General features: G+C 36.8%; 1 protein-coding gene across 2 annotated transcripts; it reads left to right on the top strand.

Annotated features, from left to right (window-relative positions):
* Positions 1 to 75: 75 nt before the first annotated feature.
* On the top strand, positions 76 to 20,344 carry unkl (unk like zinc finger). Of its 2 annotated transcripts, XM_058768590.1 has the most exons (16): positions 76 to 762; positions 1,659 to 1,868; positions 4,775 to 4,951; positions 6,531 to 6,664; positions 6,804 to 6,939; positions 7,364 to 7,481; positions 7,587 to 7,671; positions 10,160 to 10,326; positions 10,740 to 10,928; positions 11,481 to 11,543; positions 13,026 to 13,203; positions 13,922 to 14,014; positions 14,114 to 14,347; positions 14,422 to 14,618; positions 18,017 to 18,274; positions 18,481 to 20,344. In XM_058768590.1, the coding sequence occupies exons 1-16, from the start codon at positions 698 to 700 to the stop codon at positions 18,634 to 18,636; spliced, it is 2,460 nt and encodes an 819-aa protein (XP_058624573.1). In that variant the 5' UTR covers positions 76 to 697; the 3' UTR covers positions 18,637 to 20,344. The 2 variants fall into 2 exon arrangements, with proteins under 2 accessions (XP_058624573.1, XP_058624574.1); XM_058768591.1 differs by lacking the exon at positions 10,740 to 10,928 and having other exon boundaries at positions 80 to 762; positions 18,481 to 20,343.
* The last annotated feature ends 42 nt before the right edge of the window (positions 20,345 to 20,386 follow it).

The raw sequence follows: 20,386 nt of genomic DNA, 5'->3' as shown, positions 1-20,386 counted from the left end.
CATTTAACGATAGCGATCGATTTGTTTACGTTTATTTTTTTTCACATAATTTAAAGATTATTTGTAATAGATAAAAGGGGTGGTGGAGAAATATATGCTTGAAGTAGACTATTTTTGACGGTGGCTTCAATCTCACTTTATTTTTTTAACTAAACGTCAACATTTGAAATAGATAACGGTTGCTGGATTAATATATACTTGAAGCAGGCTACTTTAGATATCGTCTTCAATCTCACTCTAGGAACTTGTTTGTGTGTTTTTTTTTTTTTGCATAAATTCAAAAACATCCTAGATAGCAAACTGACATAGAATCAACGTTGAATCGACGTCTGTTTGCTATCTGGGATACATAATTGCAATTTAAACCACATAAAAAAAAAAGTCTTAAACCCTAAAACACTTAACTGCACTCTCGGAATTTAAAACTATATTAATAAAAGTCTATTTAAGCATTGTTTTATGTTTTTTTATAAAAAAAAAATATATTTCTGAATAATGTAAACGAACATGTTGCAGTCTAAATAGTCACTTGTGTTGTGTGACGGATCGTCGCTTATAGCAGTGCTGCTATGCAGCATGGCCATTGTCTCCTGTTTGTTTGTCCCGCCAGTTGCTCATATTGGCCTTGCAGCGGCGCGCGAGAGCATGAGTAGACGAGAGGGTCCCCGCGCACGCGCTATTATTGTTTTGACTGAAAATGCCGTCGGTTTCGAAAACGGCGGCGAGCGCTTCTCCTCAAACCGAGAAACCAACCCACTATACGTAAGTAAAGTAAACATTAAACGGACTAAAATACGTTTCAGCGGCACGCGATGACTATTCGATATTCGACTGTTGGATTTGTGTTTGTAACGCGTGCTGCTTCCTCTCCCTCTGTGCGTTTTAAAATGGTGCTTTTCCTTTTGTAAATTCTTCCGAATGCACGCGGCTCTCACATATCAATGTTAATAAAATCAATAATCTCGTCTGCTCTAATCACCGCATCGTTTTCCTCACCAAAGCTTTAGTTGCGCTGCGTGCCTTTTAAAACTTAAGAAAGTGCTCTTCGCTCAAAGGCTGCTTGTGTAAAAGCCTGAAGACATGTACATTGCACAGCAGCAAAACGAGCGAGTCGAGACGCTCGCTAGATGTAGCTAGCAGGCTGGTTTGTTAGCTGCATCCGCCTCCTTCCTCGGCCCGTGTTTCTTACTCTACGCTCTTTTCCCGCCGTACGCACCGTTGGTTTGAATGGAACGTACGTCGAAGATCTTGCGTAACTCTGTACGCTGATCGCGGAGTACTTGGCGTAATCTTCTAATGTTATAGTGGAGAGCCTTGATAAATAGCTCACAGTGGCTACAGTTGGTGCAGTGGATTTCTAAAACAATTAAACACATTCCGTTCCCATTTAGATGTTTATAAGCACATAAAGTGAACGTTGTATGTTTACAATTGCCGAAAAGGGTGTTTATCACGTAAATGATTTATCTAAGGCTAGTTTTGTTGTGGAAAGGTAGCGTATAAGAAACTACGCAGTGTAAAGAGCCACCGCAGCTCCAAACTTTGAACGTAGTTTGGCATTACTGCATCTGATTCTGTCAATACTTATGTTATTTTTTGTTGCGGAGGTGGTTGTTTGCAAAGCTTTTGACCGTGCTTTGTCCCCATTTTAATTTTAGATATTTGAAGGAGTTCAGGACCGAGCAGTGCCCACTGTTTTTGCAGCACAAATGCACACAGCACAGACCCTTTACGTGTTTCCACTGGCATTTTCTAAATCAGCGAAGACGGAGACCCATACGAAGAAGAGACGGGACTTTTAATTACAGCCCAGATGTATATTGCACGAAGTATGATGAAACAACAGGAATATGTCCCGATGGAGACGAGTAAGTAACTTTTTTTGGTTTGTTTGTTTGTTTTATTTACACTGCAGTTGAGAAGTCATTTGTCATGTTTTCGCGCCAGTGCACGTGTCATGTTTACTTTGCATAGGCAATGTTTGTGTTGCTCGAAACGAAGCTTGATTTAATTATTTTAATATATATCACAACACTGAATTCTTTTGTTAATGCATGCGTTTTGTGAATCAGTCTTATTGTTCTGTGGAGCACGCGCCCTCTTCATAAAGTATGCAGTTTAGCAGACTGATGCCTTGTGAATTCACTATAGTGTTTACTTTATGTTAATGTTTTACTCCCCCGTGACATATTTCGCTTTCTCCTGTAATCTTTTGCCGTTCATTATGTTGTTTCGCTCGGTGTGAGTGTATTTCTCGAGTTTCACTTCCACTTTTGCCTGATGAGTCGTCTCTCAGTTCCCAGTTTGCCCTGTGTGTTGCAGAAATGTGTGTATCTTCTGTTTGGAAATGAAGAAGGCTGATGGTGGAGAGTCGTGTTTGTTGCCCTCCTTGTGTGTTACGCTTAGTGAGCCTAAAGACACGCCCCCTGTTCTCTGCCTTCTGATTGGCTCTCCGTTGCACGTACACTTTTCTGATTGGCTCACTGCTGTTACAATGTTTACGAGGCCTCGCTTCATAAAAAATCGTGTGTTTACAAAGCACGCTATAGTTCGGAGGATGTTCAAACTCAGTCGTGTCCAATCATGTCCCAGTTTGGTCCAGTTGTATATTTGCTTTTCTGCTAATTCGTTTGACAATCAGTGAAAACACTGTGCTCTTGATAGAAGTTTTAATGCTTTATTGATCCCAATACTTGTATGAGTATTAACAAAGGTTGTTTAAATATGTGCTGTTTATTTATGCTTTAGTTTATGTTAGTTTCTTATTCATTAAATCGTATTTAAACAGCTAGTTTTGCTGGCATTGTGCAACAGTACAGTTCAAAGGCTCTATAAATGGATCATTACTGTAGTGTCCACGTGACATAACTGTTAGTCAGGTGTCGTGTGGATTCTTTCCAAGTTTTTCCCATAAGATTGTTTTGGCGGTCCTACTATAAATAGTGGCATGGCAACTTTGTTTTGAATTTGGAAATGCTGTAGTATGATGTCGGGTGATATTTCTGATCTCACCGAGAGATTAACATATTATCTTGTGACACATCTTGTCAACATTTTGATTATGTCAGCAATTTATTTTTAAATGTTGTTTTTGCTAATGATTGCACAACACTAGTCATTGTATAATTTGTTTGTATTGGTGATTCACAATATGGGTAGACTCGATAATGTAGATTATCTGCCATTATGAGGAATTAAAAACACATAAATAGTGGCATTGTTCAATATTTAATTGTGGATGCTTGTTTTAGCGTATTATGTTTTATATAATTTTACACCTATTTATTAATAGACAACCCACATATATTATGATTTTTCTCATCTCATTCATATATCCATATATTTCATACCTTACATAACAGTGCAATTTACAACTTTTGCATTATAACATTAATGTGAAATTTAAAAAACTGTTTATTTTAGTTAGACAAAATGTATTTATTTATTTATTTTCTTCACCTACACCTGAACTGAAGGATACTGGATTATTATTATTGTTTTTATTATAATATAACTCGTAATGGTTTGTCCTGCATCTCTGCCGAGTCTCCCCGGCGATGTATGCCACATAGTTTCAGTATAGGCACAGATCACACGTTCATTCATCCAGTAGCAGCCGTCCTGTGATGACATCATTGCTGTTGCCATAGTTACTGTTGCTACCTGAACAAGATGCAGTTTCTATATTTGAGAAGATTATTGGGTATGTAGCATTTTCAGTATAAATCTGCTCTCTTCCAGGGAGCTGTTTGGATTGTCACAGCCCCGTTTTCTGTGTGCCTTAAGTCCTTTCTTTAAAAACAAACATATATACATAAAAACATACTTCTTATAAGTGCCTGTTTCTCTTAATCTCGTCGTTTGCATTATGTTGTCATGTATCAGCATGCATAATCCGTATTGCACTCAGTTTCAATCAAGTTTAAATTTACATTTTGAACTTAAAAGTGCAGTTAGTTGAAAATTATTTATTTAGTTATTATTTAGACTCTTGTGCTGTGTTTACAACACCAAGCATGCACTAATAGTATTTCATAATTTCATAGAGACATTACTCTCCTTTACACTACGTATGTGTACTGCCTGCCAATATATCTTGCAAAATAACTTCCAGCAGAGAAGTATTTCACAAGTGTTTGACTGTTTTAAAGTTTGCCATGACATTGATGCTTGTTGCCATTTATCTTTGTATGTCTTTTTTTTTTTTTTTTACATGCCATGTTTAACAGTATATTTAAATGGCCAGAACTTTACTAATATATTTGTTGATGTGTTTTTAACATTTGTTTGCAAGTTTACTTCGTTTGCTCATTGTTTGTGGAAATAATACATTAAGTACTATTTATAGTGTATTATTTAGGAATAAAATGTGTTCTTTGACAGCGATGTTGATTATCTGCTTTAGCATAAAGAAATCAAAAAGTTTGTTGTCTACTTGTATATTACACTGTCATATTGTGTTATATTAGAAATAGTTGTCAGACAGGTTTCTATTTTCTGTGGCTTCAGGCAGTGCAGTAAACAGTCAGTGACACAAGCCTCATGCCTCAGTATTTCGAAATAAAGCGTTCCGAAGAGAGCACTCATTGGGAAGGATTTTGTTGTTGTTATTTTACATTGATTTTTAGTTCTTTGCATTACTTTCACTTTGTTGTTCACAAAGAAATGCAGTGACCTCTATATGTTTGTGGAATATATAGTCATTTATTTTAAATGTATTCCTTTCATTGAGCATGTTTACTGATGAGCAACCCTGGTGCTTTTCTCTTCGCAGTTGCCCTTATTTACACCGGACCACCGGTGACACAGAGCGCAAGTACCATTTACGCTACTACAAGACCGGCACCTGCATCCACGAGACAGATGCTCGAGGGCATTGTGTGAAGAACGGCCTCCACTGCGCCTTCGCTCATGGACCACACGACCTACGGCCACCAGTTTATGATATCAGGTAGTGTTTTTTCCTCTCTCTGTGTCTTTAGCAAAGGGACATAGCTGTCCCTATACATGTTGAATTAGTGTAATTAATATAATAGTCACATTAACAAACTATTAATTTTGCCTCAATAAACTCCTAATTTGCTGCTTATTTGTAGTTAGTGAGGTAGTTGTTAAGTTTAGCCATCGGGTAGGATTAAGGATATAGAGTAGTACGCAGAATATGTGCTTTATAAGCACTAATAAAAAGCTAATATGTTTATATTGGTATGCCAATAAACTAGTTAATAGTGAGAATTGGTCCCTATACTAAAGTGTTACCTAAAAAATATATGCAAACAATCATGCCCCTGACCCATGCATTAATGAGGAATATTCCTACAGTCAAAGCTATTATAGGAAACACACTAAATTTTATGTACTGAGAGCAGGCAACCTAAAAAAAAAAAGTTAAATCATTACCATAAAGTACACTACCACTCAAAAGTTTGGGGTCAGTGTGATTTTTAAGAGATTAGTGCTTTTATTTATCAAGTATGCATTGAATTTATCAAAAGTTGAAGTAAAGACATTTATAATGTAACAATGCTTAGATTTATAGGAACATTTATAATGTTACTGCTTGAAATATTAAGCAATTTCAACATTGACAAGAATCAGAAATGTTTCTTGATCAGCAAAGCAGGACATTAGAATGATTTCTGAAGGATCATGTGACTCTGAAGACTGGAGTAATTATGCTGAAAATTCAGCTTTGCCATCACAGAAATTTACGTTTTAAAATTTATTACAATAGAAAACAGCTATTTTAAATTGTGATAATGACTTTTTACTGTTGTTGGTTTTTTTTTTCTTCTTCTTTTTAAGAGATGACTTTAAATAAAAAATTCCTTAAACATTATTATCAAGGTGTTACTGAATGGTAGTGTATTTATAGTTTTTAATCATTTAATGTACATAGTTGAGAGCACACATTAATTTTTGCATTTCTTCGAGTACAAGGGAAACTTACACTAAGGGCATTAGTCGGAAAAGGAAGTTCTTTGGCTTGTGGCACTCAAATTCCTGTTTTTCAACGACAGGGGAAATTCTGCCAGGATTCCCAACCCCCAACTAGAGTAAAAACTGTGAATCCCAAAATAACATCCATTTGCGCTAGACATTGTTTTGTTTTGTCAGTTGCTTTCGGTTGCAAAACGCATTTGTGGCTGCACAAGTTTTCAGCTGATTAGCTCCGTAGGTATTTACATATGTATTCAGTTCATAAGAGAGCAGTCAGTGCTTATTAGAGGGTGCTTAATCTCATTTGCAAATATATACCATATTTGTTGTTTTACTAACGACATCAATTATTCCTGCATTGACGAGCAGTCTGCACAACACAGCCGCGAACGGTTTGATTCTGGCCTGGAAATGTGGCTTACCAGAGATTAAATAACAAGAAATATGCCATCTCAGTAGTTGCTTAGCAACGTGTATGTGGAAATAGCTGTTGCATCTTGTTTTGTTGTTTTTTTTCTTTGCATCTACCGTTTGGAGTTGGTGTTGGTCCTGTTGAATGGTTGGGCTGACTTGCATAATTATGTTCACAGAGAGATCCAGGCACAGGAAGCTCTGCAGAACGGCCAGTTGGGATCTGGGGAGGGAATTCCTGACCTGCAGCCGGGTGTGCTGGCCAGCCAGGCCATGATTGAGAAGACCCTGAATGAGGACCCACGCTGGCAAGGTTACACAAACCCTTCCCACACTAATGCAAGACCAGTATACAAGAAATAAAAAGAGGTTGATCAAGACTTCAGTAGTAACGGTTACAAAAATGACAGTCAGGTCAACTTATCCTCAGTTTCTGTTCCCCTTTTCTGCAGATACCAATTTTGTTTTGGCCAACTATAAAACCGAGCAGTGCACCAAGCCTCCACGTCTATGCAGGCAGGGCTATGCCTGTCCTCACTATCACAACAGCAGAGATAGGAGAAGAAATCCCAGAAAGTTCAAATACAGGTGAGATGGAAACACTTCAGATTGCAAATATTCCCAAATAAAGCAGAAGTCAACACACTGTGACACCTAAAGCACATTTGGGAGTGGAAGTGATTTTATGTGGGAATATTTACTATGTGAAGGCTTCAGATGCAAAAACCTAAGATTTTTTTTTTTCTTTTAAATTAGCATTTTATCAGTCTCCTTTGTTTAGGTTCAGTAATTTCACTTTAATGGAAAAGAAAGAGCCTGATAAAAGTGCTCATGTAAAAGAAAATTCTCAGATGGACTTTTTGCATCCGAAGTCTTCATTTGTAGATATTTTTGTGCTTATTTGTTATATTGGTTGGTCACATCCACAAATAAAATAAAAGAAGTTTGGTTTCATTTAATTGCATGACAATTTTTAAATATAAAACTCAATCCCTGTTGGATGTCTTGGCAGGTCGACGCCCTGCCCAAGTGTAAAGCATGGCGATGAATGGGGCGAACCCTCCAAGTGTGAGAGTGGGGACAGCTGTCAGTACTGCCACTCTCGCACCGAACAACAGTTCCACCCAGAGGTGAGACCGACACACCTTTACAACACTGAACTTGAGTGATTGACGTAGAATTTATTTGATTTACATTATTTTCATCATCTCACCAACTTCTGTCTTTGTTTCAAGATTTACAAATCAACGAAATGCAACGACATGAGGCAAACTGGATACTGTCCAAGGGGTCCATTCTGTGCTTTTGCACATGTGGAAAGTAAGCATGTTTATAATAATGATTGATTGCAATGTGTTGAAGTTAAAGGGGTCATATGATGTTGTTAAAAAGAACATTATTTTGTGTATTTGGTGTAATGCAATGTGTTTAGGTGGTTCGAGGTTCAAAAAACACATTATTTTACACATACTGTACATTATTGTTGCTCCTCTATGCCCCGTCTTTCTGAAACGCGTCGATCTTTACAAAGCTCATCGTTCTGAGAAGCGAGGTGTGCTCTGATTGGCCAGCTATCCAGTGCGTTGTGATTGGCCGGATACAGCGTGTGACGGAAATGTTATGCCCCTTACCATGTTGTGATGCCATGTCCCGGCTCGACGAGACTAAAACCATAAAACCCGCTATCAACGAGGCATTTATTGCATTCACTGAGGACATAAATACTGATAATGACTGATACGGTCTTTTTACGCTTTGAGCTGCGTAAACATAACACCATGTCTGCATTTGTAATCGTAGAAACACCAAAAAAGCACTACTCTACTCAAAACTCGCGTTTGAATAGTCAGTGGCAAATTCTTTAAATATTGAACCATACTTACAGGCTGTGAGTCAGAAGCACCAGGCTGTCCTTGCGACGTTGGAATTGCCCCACTTTATAGTGTTCACAGCCATTCATAGTGTTCACATTGTAGGCTACTCTCTCCCAGGTTGAAGAAATAATCCTCCATAAAATGCGCTGCACACACTCGAATATTTGCGTTGTACTGTTCTGGAACAGTGTTGTAAATATAACCTAACCAATTTGTAGTTGTGTACTCATTTGGAAGCCCAAACAAAGTACTTTCGCTTTCACAACGAAACACACAGCGTCTCCACAACATGGCGGCGGTAACAACAATACTACATCGAGAATAAAAGTTACGCCTTCTTTCGTTGCGTATACATTTGGGCTGTGTTTTGCAAATCTTCCCACACAGTGACGTAGACATGTGGGGGCGTGTTTAAATGAGCCATTTTAGGAAGGTGTGGCAGAGTCTTAACTTTTATAAAGAATATCTTAATATTTGCAACTTTACAGATCTTATCTATGCACGAACAGCTTGTAACACTCCAAAGACAAAGGAAAACATGAAATCGCATCATATGACCCCTTTAAATACATGCAGTGCAGTGATTTCATTGAGTTCATGTATGGCTATAAGAAAACTCGAAATGAAACCCTAATCATGATATGGCAATTTATCAAAACGCAAAGGCTGCAGGGGTGGGAGATATGACCAAAATCTTATATCACGATATGAGTAATTTTATATCACAGTAACGATATATATCACGATTTACTTTTTTTTTTTTAAATTTTATTTCTTTTAAAAAGGTTTTTATGAAGGTTTTTATGAAGGTATCTTTGATACTTAGGACAGAGTAAACAGCTGAAAAAAGATTCTAAGATCTAAATCACTGTGTTTATGAGGATACTTGCAAAGACGGGGTTTATGTATATATGTATATGTATATAAGTGTTTATGTAATCGTTCAAAGCCAATAAAGCGGCAAAAAATGCGCGCTCCTCTCACACAGAAACAGAGACGGTGCATGCATAGCTCTGATGTTTGTGTTTCAGTGGCTTGAAATCGGTTGTTTTAAAACTGCAGTGCTTAAAAACGCGTGTCCATGCTACAGACGTAGTGTAATAATGCTGTTCAACACAAACTCATCTCTGCATCTACTCTTAGTTTGCTTTGCTTGTAACGTGCATTTGGGAACGCAACATGAGCCAACCATCTTCCTAAACTTGTAATGAGAAGCTCTTATAAACTGGATGTTATTAACAAAAGAGAAGCTCCCTGTGGTTTTCTGCAAAAGTAAAACTTTGGTGGTTTAATTTTGAAAGTGAAAAAATGAAGACAACCACAAATATATATAAAAATATTTTAATGGTAATGGAATGTAGCAGTTTTTACAATCGTACTGTAAAATAAAATAATCAGTATCATAAATTAGGGATGCACCGATATGACAATTTTGGCCGATGCTGATAACCGATAATTATTTATATTTGATATAACCGACATATTGGCCGATAAATCTACATCCAAAGTTTTACACTATTTATGAGAGCCTGATCACAAAAAGTCTCACCATTAAAAGCCATGTCTTTCAACATAAATCAAACAAATACCCTAACCCTAACTATAATAATTATAATATATAATATATTATATTATGACCAACTTTCTTTATCAAAAAAAAAATTGGTTAAATAATGCAAACAAGTCATTGGACGACATATGTTTGAACCAAAATACATGTGCCATGTATAAATAAAATGGCATAGCCTTTGCATGGATAATAATAATAATAATAATAATAATAATGATGATGATAGTTACAAAAGCATACCTGGCTTTTTTTTTAAATCTCCTTTAAATCTCAAATCGCAATTTGATTCATCAAATCGTGCAGCCCAAAGTTCATTACTCTAATAACTATTTGTGTGTGTGTGTGTGTGTGTGTGTATATGAAGGAATTCCTTCCACAGAAGAGACCATGAGCACGTTGCTCACAGCAATGCAGTCGGGTTCTCAGTCCAAGCTGGGCTCTCCGCAATATCCAGAGTGTCCAGTCAGCGAGTGGAGCAGCAACACGAATTCCATCACCAGCAGCAGCAGTAACAACTGCCAGACAGGAAACGTATGTTTGCGTTCACCTTCTCACACCTGTCTTTCATCTGTCTAACATCTGTGGTAGAGAAATGTCCTTAATTTAGGAAGCAGTTGAGTGTTGAGAGCTACTGTTTTTCTCTTCATTTCTGCAGTGTTCCATTTTATTGACTTTGTTTGGCTTTGCATTCTTTTCTGCTTATTGCAGTCTGTGTTGGAAAGGGAGACTAACTCAAATTCAAATCAGGCCTTTATACTCAAATCCTTCTTGATTGACATTAGACCAAAAATTAGGCTTGATTGAGCTATTTTTTTTTTCTGTTATTGTGCACTAAATCCTCTCACGTTTGGATCTACCTAATCAACAAAGAAAAATCACCTATTTCGCTCCAAATCCACTTTTTTTTTTTTTTTTTTAAGCTGATTTGTGCTTTTCTTCTTCAGGTATCATGCACTAATAGTCCAACTGTAACACCAGGCTCAGGGAGCAACAGTTCTTTGTCCCCAATTGGACCCATCAGCAGGCCAAAATGCTTTACTAATGGTAGCTTTTGTTCAGAGTCCACCACGTCCAGTGTTTCCTCTCCGATGTCTAACTATCCCAAAGCTCCGGGTTTTGAACGGGAGGATCAGGTACACATGGTCGTTTTCTCTAGCCCTTACTAAAGGGACCTCCTGCAGGACTGCAGGCATGACACACACTGCAAGCTTTCACTTTGATTTCTTTGCCTTTGGGTCATTTCATTTCTTCTCACCGCTTTCGCTTGTTTTTTTAGCGGTTTGTTGCCAGATGAAAGCTACTTGTCTTTAGTTGTCAATCCTCAGTTGTTGTTGTTGAAAAGCTTCACTTTGGTCTTTGAGATTGAGGGTGTGGCAACATTGTCTGCTTTCAAATGCATTACACGTGAACTTTTTTTATTTATCATTCATGTGCTAAGTTCTGAAATAATTTTAACGTTGTAGTGATCGGAGAACAACACCCAGAGGCCACATGACCTCGCATATTGTGGTCGTCATAAAATATCAAAACGAAGCACGCTGTAATGTTATACTGTCACAAACAACTTTAAAGGGCATTGTACTTTTTTCCCCCTTTCTGAGCAGGTAGCAATTCCCAATATAATAACAGCCCTGGTTGCCTTAACAACATCAGGTCACATGATAGGATGTATTATCTGATTTCAGGCAAAGAACCAGAAGAGCCTGTCTGGGGAAAATAATCAAAAGTTAATGGACCACGACAAACAGGTAAAGCAACTTAATACTCACATTCACACATTTTACAACCTTACAAATAAGGATTGTAAAAGATATAAAGTGATTCTTTATATCTCTATTCTCTATATCTTTGTGATACTGACTGACTGACTGACTGACTGGAGCATTGGATCATATTACATTCCATGTTTTCATCCTCATTTCCAAGAAATCTAGTGTCTAGTGCCATCAAATATGTATGTATTTGCAGATGTTTTTTTTTTTAAGTAACTGTTCAAAATAGTATTGTTAATGTAAACTAAAACATTTTTTTTTTTCATTCATTGAAATGATAAAATAAATTATAAATATTAGATGAAAAACTTTCAAAGAAGATTTAAAGAAAGTTTTAAAGAAATACTTCCTTGACAGCTAAGTAAACTAAATGAGTTTAAGTACTGTATTTTCTGGAAAACCAGTCACACATGACTATAAGGCACACTGGGTCAAAACTGCATTCTTTGTAGTACAAGTTGTACAAGTTTTTATTTTATATTTTTTTTATTATTACATTCAGAAATAATGTAAAATGGCAGTAAATAAAACTAAACATTTACAAATATTATACATGCTATAAACATGTATTTTATTTACCCTCAGTCTGCAACACGTCCTTCAAATGGGACTGTATTCAGAACAGGAATGAAAAATAGAAGTATAAAGGAAAAATGCAGTTTAGTGGCATTCATTATAAACAACATGTTTTATACACATCAAGCCTGAAAAAAATAATTTGAAGCTAAATTTAAACTACTGGTGTGTGGGAAATGCTCTATACTAACAAAGTTGGACTCAAGTACCTCTCTCATTTAGCACAAATCCAAATGTGTGCACTTTGTGCATATTTTGTGTACTTGACATTAATTGCATTATATTAGTCTCTTTGGAATATAACTTCTATTCTGGAAAATAGGGTACTTACATTACTAAAACCGAAATGAAAATAAAATGACAAAAGCACATAACAAAATTGCTAACTTTAATATTAAAATAAAAATGTAAAATATCAAATTAAAAGCTAACTAAAAATATTAAAAAGTACTATAATAGTATATTTAAATGATACTAAAATAACAGTGGTCTTAAAAAACATTCAAATTCATTAAATCATTTTTTTTTTTTTTTTCTATTTCTGATTTTAAATTATTTTAGATATTTTTGGGGGGTGTAGAGGCAGAAGTGTCGACAGTTGTTAATACAACTGTCTTGAAATCATAATCAAGAAAAAAGTCTTATGTTATTAATTACTTCAGCAGTTTTTTATTGTCATTTCTTAAAAAAGAAAAATAACAAAACTGCTACACAGTGTTCACCTGTTAATATTTGAAAAACGTTTTTAACATAAATATGAACCGTTCATTTCTAAGATGTCGTCATTTGAGTTTTAAACTAGATTTTTTTAGTTTCCTCCTCCAACTTATTGTGGATCTTATTATTTGACATTGACTCGTGTCCCATTGCTTCCTTTCACAGGCTCATGGCAATGTCTTCTCAGTAGTGAACCCACTCGCGTCCAGCATAACATCAAGCATCACGTCCAGCTTGGCCTCCAGTATCGGATCTGACAGTTCATCACCCACCACTTTATCAACCATGAATGCAAAAGCCACACCTTTCTATCCAGGCAGCAATACTGTGGAGTCAGTAATAGGTAAGTCCTGCAGCACTTTCATCTTACGCTACATCCAAGGGTAAAAGTACATGAGACAGACTCAGCCCAGATAAGGCAGTGCAGTTAAATGCAGAGCGTTTAGTGAAGTGGAAGCTGTATTTGTGGTAATGCATTAGCCATAAGTCAGTGAGTCCACTAAAGCTCACCAGCAGCAGCAGTGACTCAGCAGCACACAGCTAAATGGATGGTAAGTGCTTTTGCCTTCACGACTGCCTTTACGCTAATTTAACTTAAATATATGACTATTGCCCAAAAGCTGCCTTTGATGTATGGCTATTATAGACTGTGAGTGAATATGAATTGCATGCCGCAGGATGAATAACTAAATTATCAACCTTTTAATCACTGCAAGTTTTTCTATTGAAGTTTAACAAAACATCAAGTCAGAAAGAGCTTTATTACCAAGTATGTTTACACACACAAGGAATCTGACTTGACTTGACAGGAGCCTCCAGTGCATAAGAAAGTACAGACATAGTGCAGCATACAAAGGAATAACACAGTAGAGATGGACTATAACACTAATGTAAGAAAAACAGAAAATTAAAAAATGCGTTAAAGTATAGAAAAAAAAATTGTATTGTTTGAATGAATGAATGAATGAAGAGCTTTTTGTAATATTGTCTCTTTAAGTAGCTTGTGTTTTATATCCACTTTGCAAAGATACTAAATCACGCGCAACGTTTCTCGCTCTTAGGATCTGCACTTGACCTGAATTTTAGTGACATCAATGTTGCCTCCCTTGACAAAGAGCTAGAGGACCAAGACAACAATGGCCTTGGTTTAACAAGTAAGACTTAATTGTTGTAGCTGTTGATTTCGGAGTGTGTTGTCTTGTATAAGGTATATGATGCACTGCAGTTAATGTTCAAACTGTTTCTTCCCGTAGGTCAGAGGTTATTAGGAGGCTCTGCTCCTGTCAATATTCCTGGCTCTCTGGCTCGATCTTCCTCTCTGCATTCCTCATCGTCTCTCTCTGCCTCCCCGCTCAGCTCTCTGTCTCAATCCCTGTCCCAGTCTCTCCTCACTGGAATGGCCTCCCAGCAGAGCCAGCCACAGGCACCACCTGTTAAAACCGAGCACGGCCTTCTAGGAACACCCACGTCTACGCAGAACTCCTTAGGTGGGAATTATTTTCCCAAACTTCATATCCTGATCGCAGTCTTGTGAATATTATGTAATGATGTTTTTTCTTAGGTCTGAATGGCGGAGCAGGGGGAATATGGGACTTTATGAGTGGCAGCTTCTCTCCCAGCCCATCTCCAGTGTTCAGTAGCCTTACTTCCAGCACGGTCAGCTCTAGCAGTGCAGACATCGGCCGGCTCCTCCGAGAACTGGATGAAGCCAAGCGCAAGATAAAGCAATGGGAAGAGGCCTGGCACCAAGTCAAGCAGGTCAGATGTTCTCGCTTGTTTTTATGGGCCTTATGAGATGAGTGATGCTTAGAAGCCATTTACTTTGTCCTGTAGGTCATCTCTGAGAGATGTTTTCTTGTAGAAGACAGGCTGACACTGCTTTACTTTGCTTATTGAAGCTGTTATCTTGCAGTGACACTTCAAGCTACAGAGGACACTGTGGTGATGTGTTTTTGTAGGAATCGCCCTGGTTACCTCAACAAAAAGTCAATAGGATTTTTCCATTGGCTGTTGGATTATCGTGGAAATTCAAATTTGCGGCCAGCCGAAGTTTATGGTTCTTACACGTTCTTCATCATGATAATCTTCACAAATTAACACAACTTCTATTAATTTTGGAGCCTAAATACAATCACCAGAAATAAAAGGCTAAACGTTGACTTTGAATGAACTACATTACAGTTGCATGACTTCACAATTACTACCACTTTGCCAAGTTTCTGAGTCATTTTCTCTGAAAGTTTGAGTTAGAATAGGTTGCAAGGGTGTGATTATAAACGCAACGAGGCTGTGAAAGTGCACTAGTGAGTTTACCTATTTGGTGTCATGACATTTAATGTCCCAGATAAACTCTGTTGTCCCATTTAGCCACCTCTTAGCAACTTCATTTTTAAAAGATTAGTTCACCCAAGAACTAAAATTTGCTGAAAATTTACTTCACCCCTATTTCATCCAAGATGTTTGTGTTTTTTTTTTTTCTTCATTTCTTTAGTCGAAAAGAAATTGAGGTTTTTGAGAAAAACATTTCAGGATTTTTCTCCATATAGTGTCCAAATTGCAGTTTCAGTGCAGCTTCAAAGAGCTCTACATGTTCCAAGCCATGGAATGAGGGTCTTATCTAGCGAAACGATTGGTAATTATATTAAAATTATATACTTTTTAACCACAATGCTCGTCTTGCACTAGCTCTTCTCACAGACGAAGAACTTAACCGTGCGTGACCTTTCCAACGTGATTATGTAACGCGTGAAGTTGTGAAAACCGAGGTAGTGCAAGATGAGCATTTGTGGTTAAAAAGTATATACATTTTTCTTTTATTTTGTAGAAAATGACAGATCGTTTTGCTAGTTAAGACCCTTAAGCCCTAAACACACTGCACGATTTTCAGCTGTCCCAGACGAAAGATTGGCATCGTGAAACGATCATGACGATTTCTGTGTTCGTGGCTCCTAATCAGTGGTCCTGTGTTGTACAGTGAGAGAGCTTCAAAGACGGCCGTTGTCACGATCTTGCGACCAAAGATAGCCTACAATACAGCATGATCATCGCACAATGTGTTTGCTGATACGATTCATGTTTACTGACCAACCAATAAAACTGCGACATGAAATCAACGCGACATGGCACTAAAAACATAAAACTGCTTACCTCAAGCTCTTATCCCTTCCTTTTTCGCCCGCTTCCACTTTTTTTTTTTTAAGCACACATAAAAAAATACAACTTCTAAAGTGTGATTTATCATGCTCTTTTTGTTTACTACTAGCGCATGCTGATGACATTTTATTCTTCTATAGGAATGTGCGTCGTAGCTTACATTTAGTCATTTAGCAGATGCTTTTATCCAAAGCGACTTACAAATGAGGACATTTGAAGCAATCAAAACCAACAAAAGAGCAACAGCATGAAAGTGCTATGACAAGTCTTGGTTAACCTAACGCAGTACACGTAGAAATGTTTTTTTTATTTAAAAAAACCAAGTAGATAGAATATAGAACATTTTTATTTAATATTGTTTTTTAAATATAAAAACAAGTAGATAGAATAGAAAAAAGAATGCTAGTGTGTTTTTCAAGAAAAGCTAGCAGTTAGAGAATAAATATGCAATTGATAGAGGGTCAAATGTGTTTGTTTTTTTTTGTTTGTTTTTTTAATAAAAAGAAGACAAAAAGATAAATAAAATGGAATTAGAATAGAGTTAGAGGGTCAAATAAAGATTTATATCAAATTTGGTCAAATAAAGCTTACGAGTCATCATACAATCTACACACACGTCGTAGCCAAGTGTATTAGATCCATGTTGCACAGTGTGACATGCAATGATCTTATAGGATTGCTAAAATTGTGCAGTGTGTTTTGGGCTTTATTCCTCAGCAGGGATCGTGTAAATCCCTTTTAAGCTGCATTGAAAATGCAATTTGGACCTTCAACCCATTGGCTCCCATTGAAGTCCACTATATGGAGAAAAATCCTGAAATGTTTTCCTCAAAAACCTTAATTTCTTTTCGACTGAAGAAAGAAAGATATGTACATCTTGGTAGGGCTGTAACGTCCCAGTCGATTAGTCGATTAATTGGTCGATACGGTCTGGTTCGACCAAAATTCTGATTGGTCGATTTTTTGCCGCGCTCATTTCATCACGTGGAAAGCACTAATTGCTAATGGGGGTGTTTTCTGCTCTTGTTTGTTTAATAAATATTCTTTTTTTATTAAAGTGGACGCGCCTTTTGTGTTTATTAAGAGTAAAAGCTTTAAGTCTATTCGTGTCTCAGCCGCTGGTTGAGCTCTTATGTTCAGCCTCGCTCTGTGCGAGCTGCGCAGAGCGGCTGAAATGATAGTGTCTGACAGTTATACTTATAACATATGACAAAAATAATTTTCTAAATTATGTTGCACATTCCTCAAAAGTTCTTGTGATATCACTAGTTGACAACATAGTACTGTTTTCAGAAATCACAGGCTATGATATTGCGCAGGTGCACGTGAGGCACCGCTGTCAGAGACGACAGACTCGTGTGTCAGTCTCATTTTAGTGCAAAATAATTAGGTCAAAAACGATTTAATATACTGCAAATAGCCTATTAGTTTTTTATGTTTATTTATAATTAATTTAGGCAGACAACAAGGCTACCAAGTACTGAGCACAGTGCGCATCTAATTAATGTAACATACGTTTTTTTTTTCTCCACAACGTCATTTTTAGTCGATTTTTAGTCGAAAGTTTCAGGACTTCAGTCGACCAAGATTTTCTTTGGTTGATTACAGCCCTACATCTTGTATGACATGGAGGTGAGTAAATTATCAGGAAATATTAATTCGGGAGTGAACTAATCCTTTAAAGACAAGCAAAAGCTTTAAAAAAGCATAAAGGGGTATTAGTGATGTATTTTATTTTGTGCAGCAAAATGTGAAAATATTGTGCATTTAACCACACACCTTATTTTAGGCATTTAATAAAAAAAACAAAAAATTCCACTTTAGAACGATGGAACTGGAAGTACAAAAATGCTAACTCATTTCCAGGTTTTGGCCTACAAAGATACATCATCCCTGCAGCACTCTATTGTTCTTTAGCTTTGAAACCTGAAAAAATGCCCAGAAGGTGTCAGTTCAGCTATTATCATCAGATGGAACGTCTTATTAAAATGCATCTTTCACAGGCCTGCGAAGCGTGGCAGAAAGACGCTCACGAAGCGAAGGAGCAAGCTAAATCGGCAGAGGCAGAGCGTCAGCTTGCGGAGCAGAAGCGGGAGGACACCGAGCGCAAGCTGAAGGAACTGCAGGGAGACTTTGACGTTTTGTGTCGCTCCCCCAACATGCCCCTCCTGCGCAGCTACGGCGAGTTGGACCACCTCCCCTTGCCAAAGCTCCGCTCCATCCAGAGCCAGCTGCGCTCTGAACTAGACCTCATTGACGGGGTAAGAAGGACCAGGTCCCAACACACATACGTCACCATGTCACATTTACACACACTCTAAGTAGACCGTCGCACTCTTCTCGTCAAGTAAGGGGAAGAGTAGGCAACGAGGTTTAACATCCACACGAGTCAGTCAGTCATGCATGACGCACTGCATTGAATCTGTCAAAGTGTGACTGATGTTAACTCTTCTTTTTCTCAACACAGGTAATATATCAGCTTCAGTCAAAGAAATGTATAGTTTGCCAAAAGCATGATCGTTCCATTGTCCTGCAGCCTTGCCAACATTATGTACTTTGTCAGAACTGTGCGTCTGGTAAAACGGAATGTCCTTACTGTAAGACGAAAATATTGAAGTGGTGATGTACAGCTATCCAAGGTACTATTTAATGATTTAGCCCTTTGAAGAACTACTAATACATATTATTATAATTATAATTATTATTATTATGCTTACAATTTCTAAATAGCATTTTTTTGTGTTTCAGTATTTCATATAGTGATTCAATTGATTAGTTTTATTAGAATCTAATAAGTGGTGTTTGACTGATACAAATCAAGTACTTAAATGCAATACCTGTTTTGTATAAGCTAGATTATCCATTTTCATAAAGCATTAAAAACTTTTCCCTTGGTTATTGCTTTTGGCATTTATAGCCGGTTGGCCCTGATTTGACTGTTAGCAACAAAATCATCGGCCTGACGCCATTATTGCTACTAGCTGTGTGAAGAGGATTCATTTCTTGTTAAAAGCACTTTGTTGACTTGGAAATTTGTCTGAGGGTTTTTTTTTTTTCTTTTAGAAAATTTGCTTTAAGCTGCTTTGTAGTTTTTTTTGTTTTTGTTTTGTTTTGTTATTTCTTAGATTTATATTTTTTCCCAAATATGCTAAAGTATGAAGCTTTTGTGTGTACTGTGAAAAACATAATAGAATATTTCATTTTTCTTACTGTTAAATCATGGTATAGTGTATATATCTTGTTAGTTTTCATATAAAATAGTACTAAATAGTAGTTATTACTTTCATTGTTACTTAAATTTTTCAATCAAATAAGTGCAAACTTTGAATGCATTTTAGGCATAACCAGCAGCTGTAATATCAGTAAGGCACATACTGTATGCTAAGGCATTTAGTAAATGGATTTCTCCGTCTTATAGTGACTATTTAGATATACATTATGTAGTTGTTAGATGAGCACATGTGTTCTGAAGTCCTCAGCGACACAGTATTTTTTTGTTTGTTTGTTTGTTTTGTTTTTTGGACTTTAGCCTTTCAGATATGTTAGAACATATATCTGATTCCTGGCCACTCCCTCTTAAGTGCCTTGCCTTAAAAACATTTGAAGCATCTGTGAAGAGTTTAGGATTGTAGTAGAAAACCCATAGCTTCTGCAAAGTATGTATTTTTTCAGTAGTACCGCATTATCGGAGCATTTAGTGGCCCAATTCAGTACTAAAGTATTTCCGAGAGACTTCACCCTCGTCGGTGCCTGAGCTCTGAGGTTCAGCTGAAGAATCGATCCTTTTCCTTCATTAACGATGGTGCTTTTTGGGTGCAGCTTCATTATCCTTAGAAATGTTGAATCATCCTTAATTTAAATGTGTAGGGATATTCAAATCAGGAAATGTGTGTGGTTCTTTGATTGCAAAAACTAAACTGGCTTAGTACATTTCTGTTTATTGAAATGTGTAGAATTGTAGTGCTCTGTAGTGTTTACAGACAGAAATCATTGGTGTTTTTCGTATCCCAAATTCGACAGTGTAATGTGCTTAGGTAATCTAATTGAAATGACCTGCTACTGTGTTATCTGAAACTTTTTTTTTTTTTTTTTTTTTCTTGTTCCTTTCATATTTACAGCAATGAGTTTGTGCGGTAAATTGTCAGGTACACAAAGGTGCAAGTTCTTCTTTTTTTCTTTCGAAATGGGGATAAACAGTTTACTTCAAAAGGGATGGTTATTGAGGATCTAATTGTCCAGACCCTCGTATTTTCTTTCAGCTTCATGAGGCGAAAACAGTGTGTGTATGTGTGTGTATATATATATATATATGTATGTATATATATATATATATATATATATATATATATATATATATATATATATATATATAT

The sequence above is a fragment of the Onychostoma macrolepis genome, chromosome 03, assembly GCF_012432095.1.
Source record: "Onychostoma macrolepis isolate SWU-2019 chromosome 03, ASM1243209v1, whole genome shotgun sequence".
In the NCBI taxonomy this organism is placed as follows: Eukaryota; Metazoa; Chordata; class Actinopteri; order Cypriniformes; family Cyprinidae; genus Onychostoma; species Onychostoma macrolepis.
The sequence above is the reverse complement of the archived record's forward strand: the minus strand, read 5'-3'. Positions and strand labels throughout refer to the sequence as shown.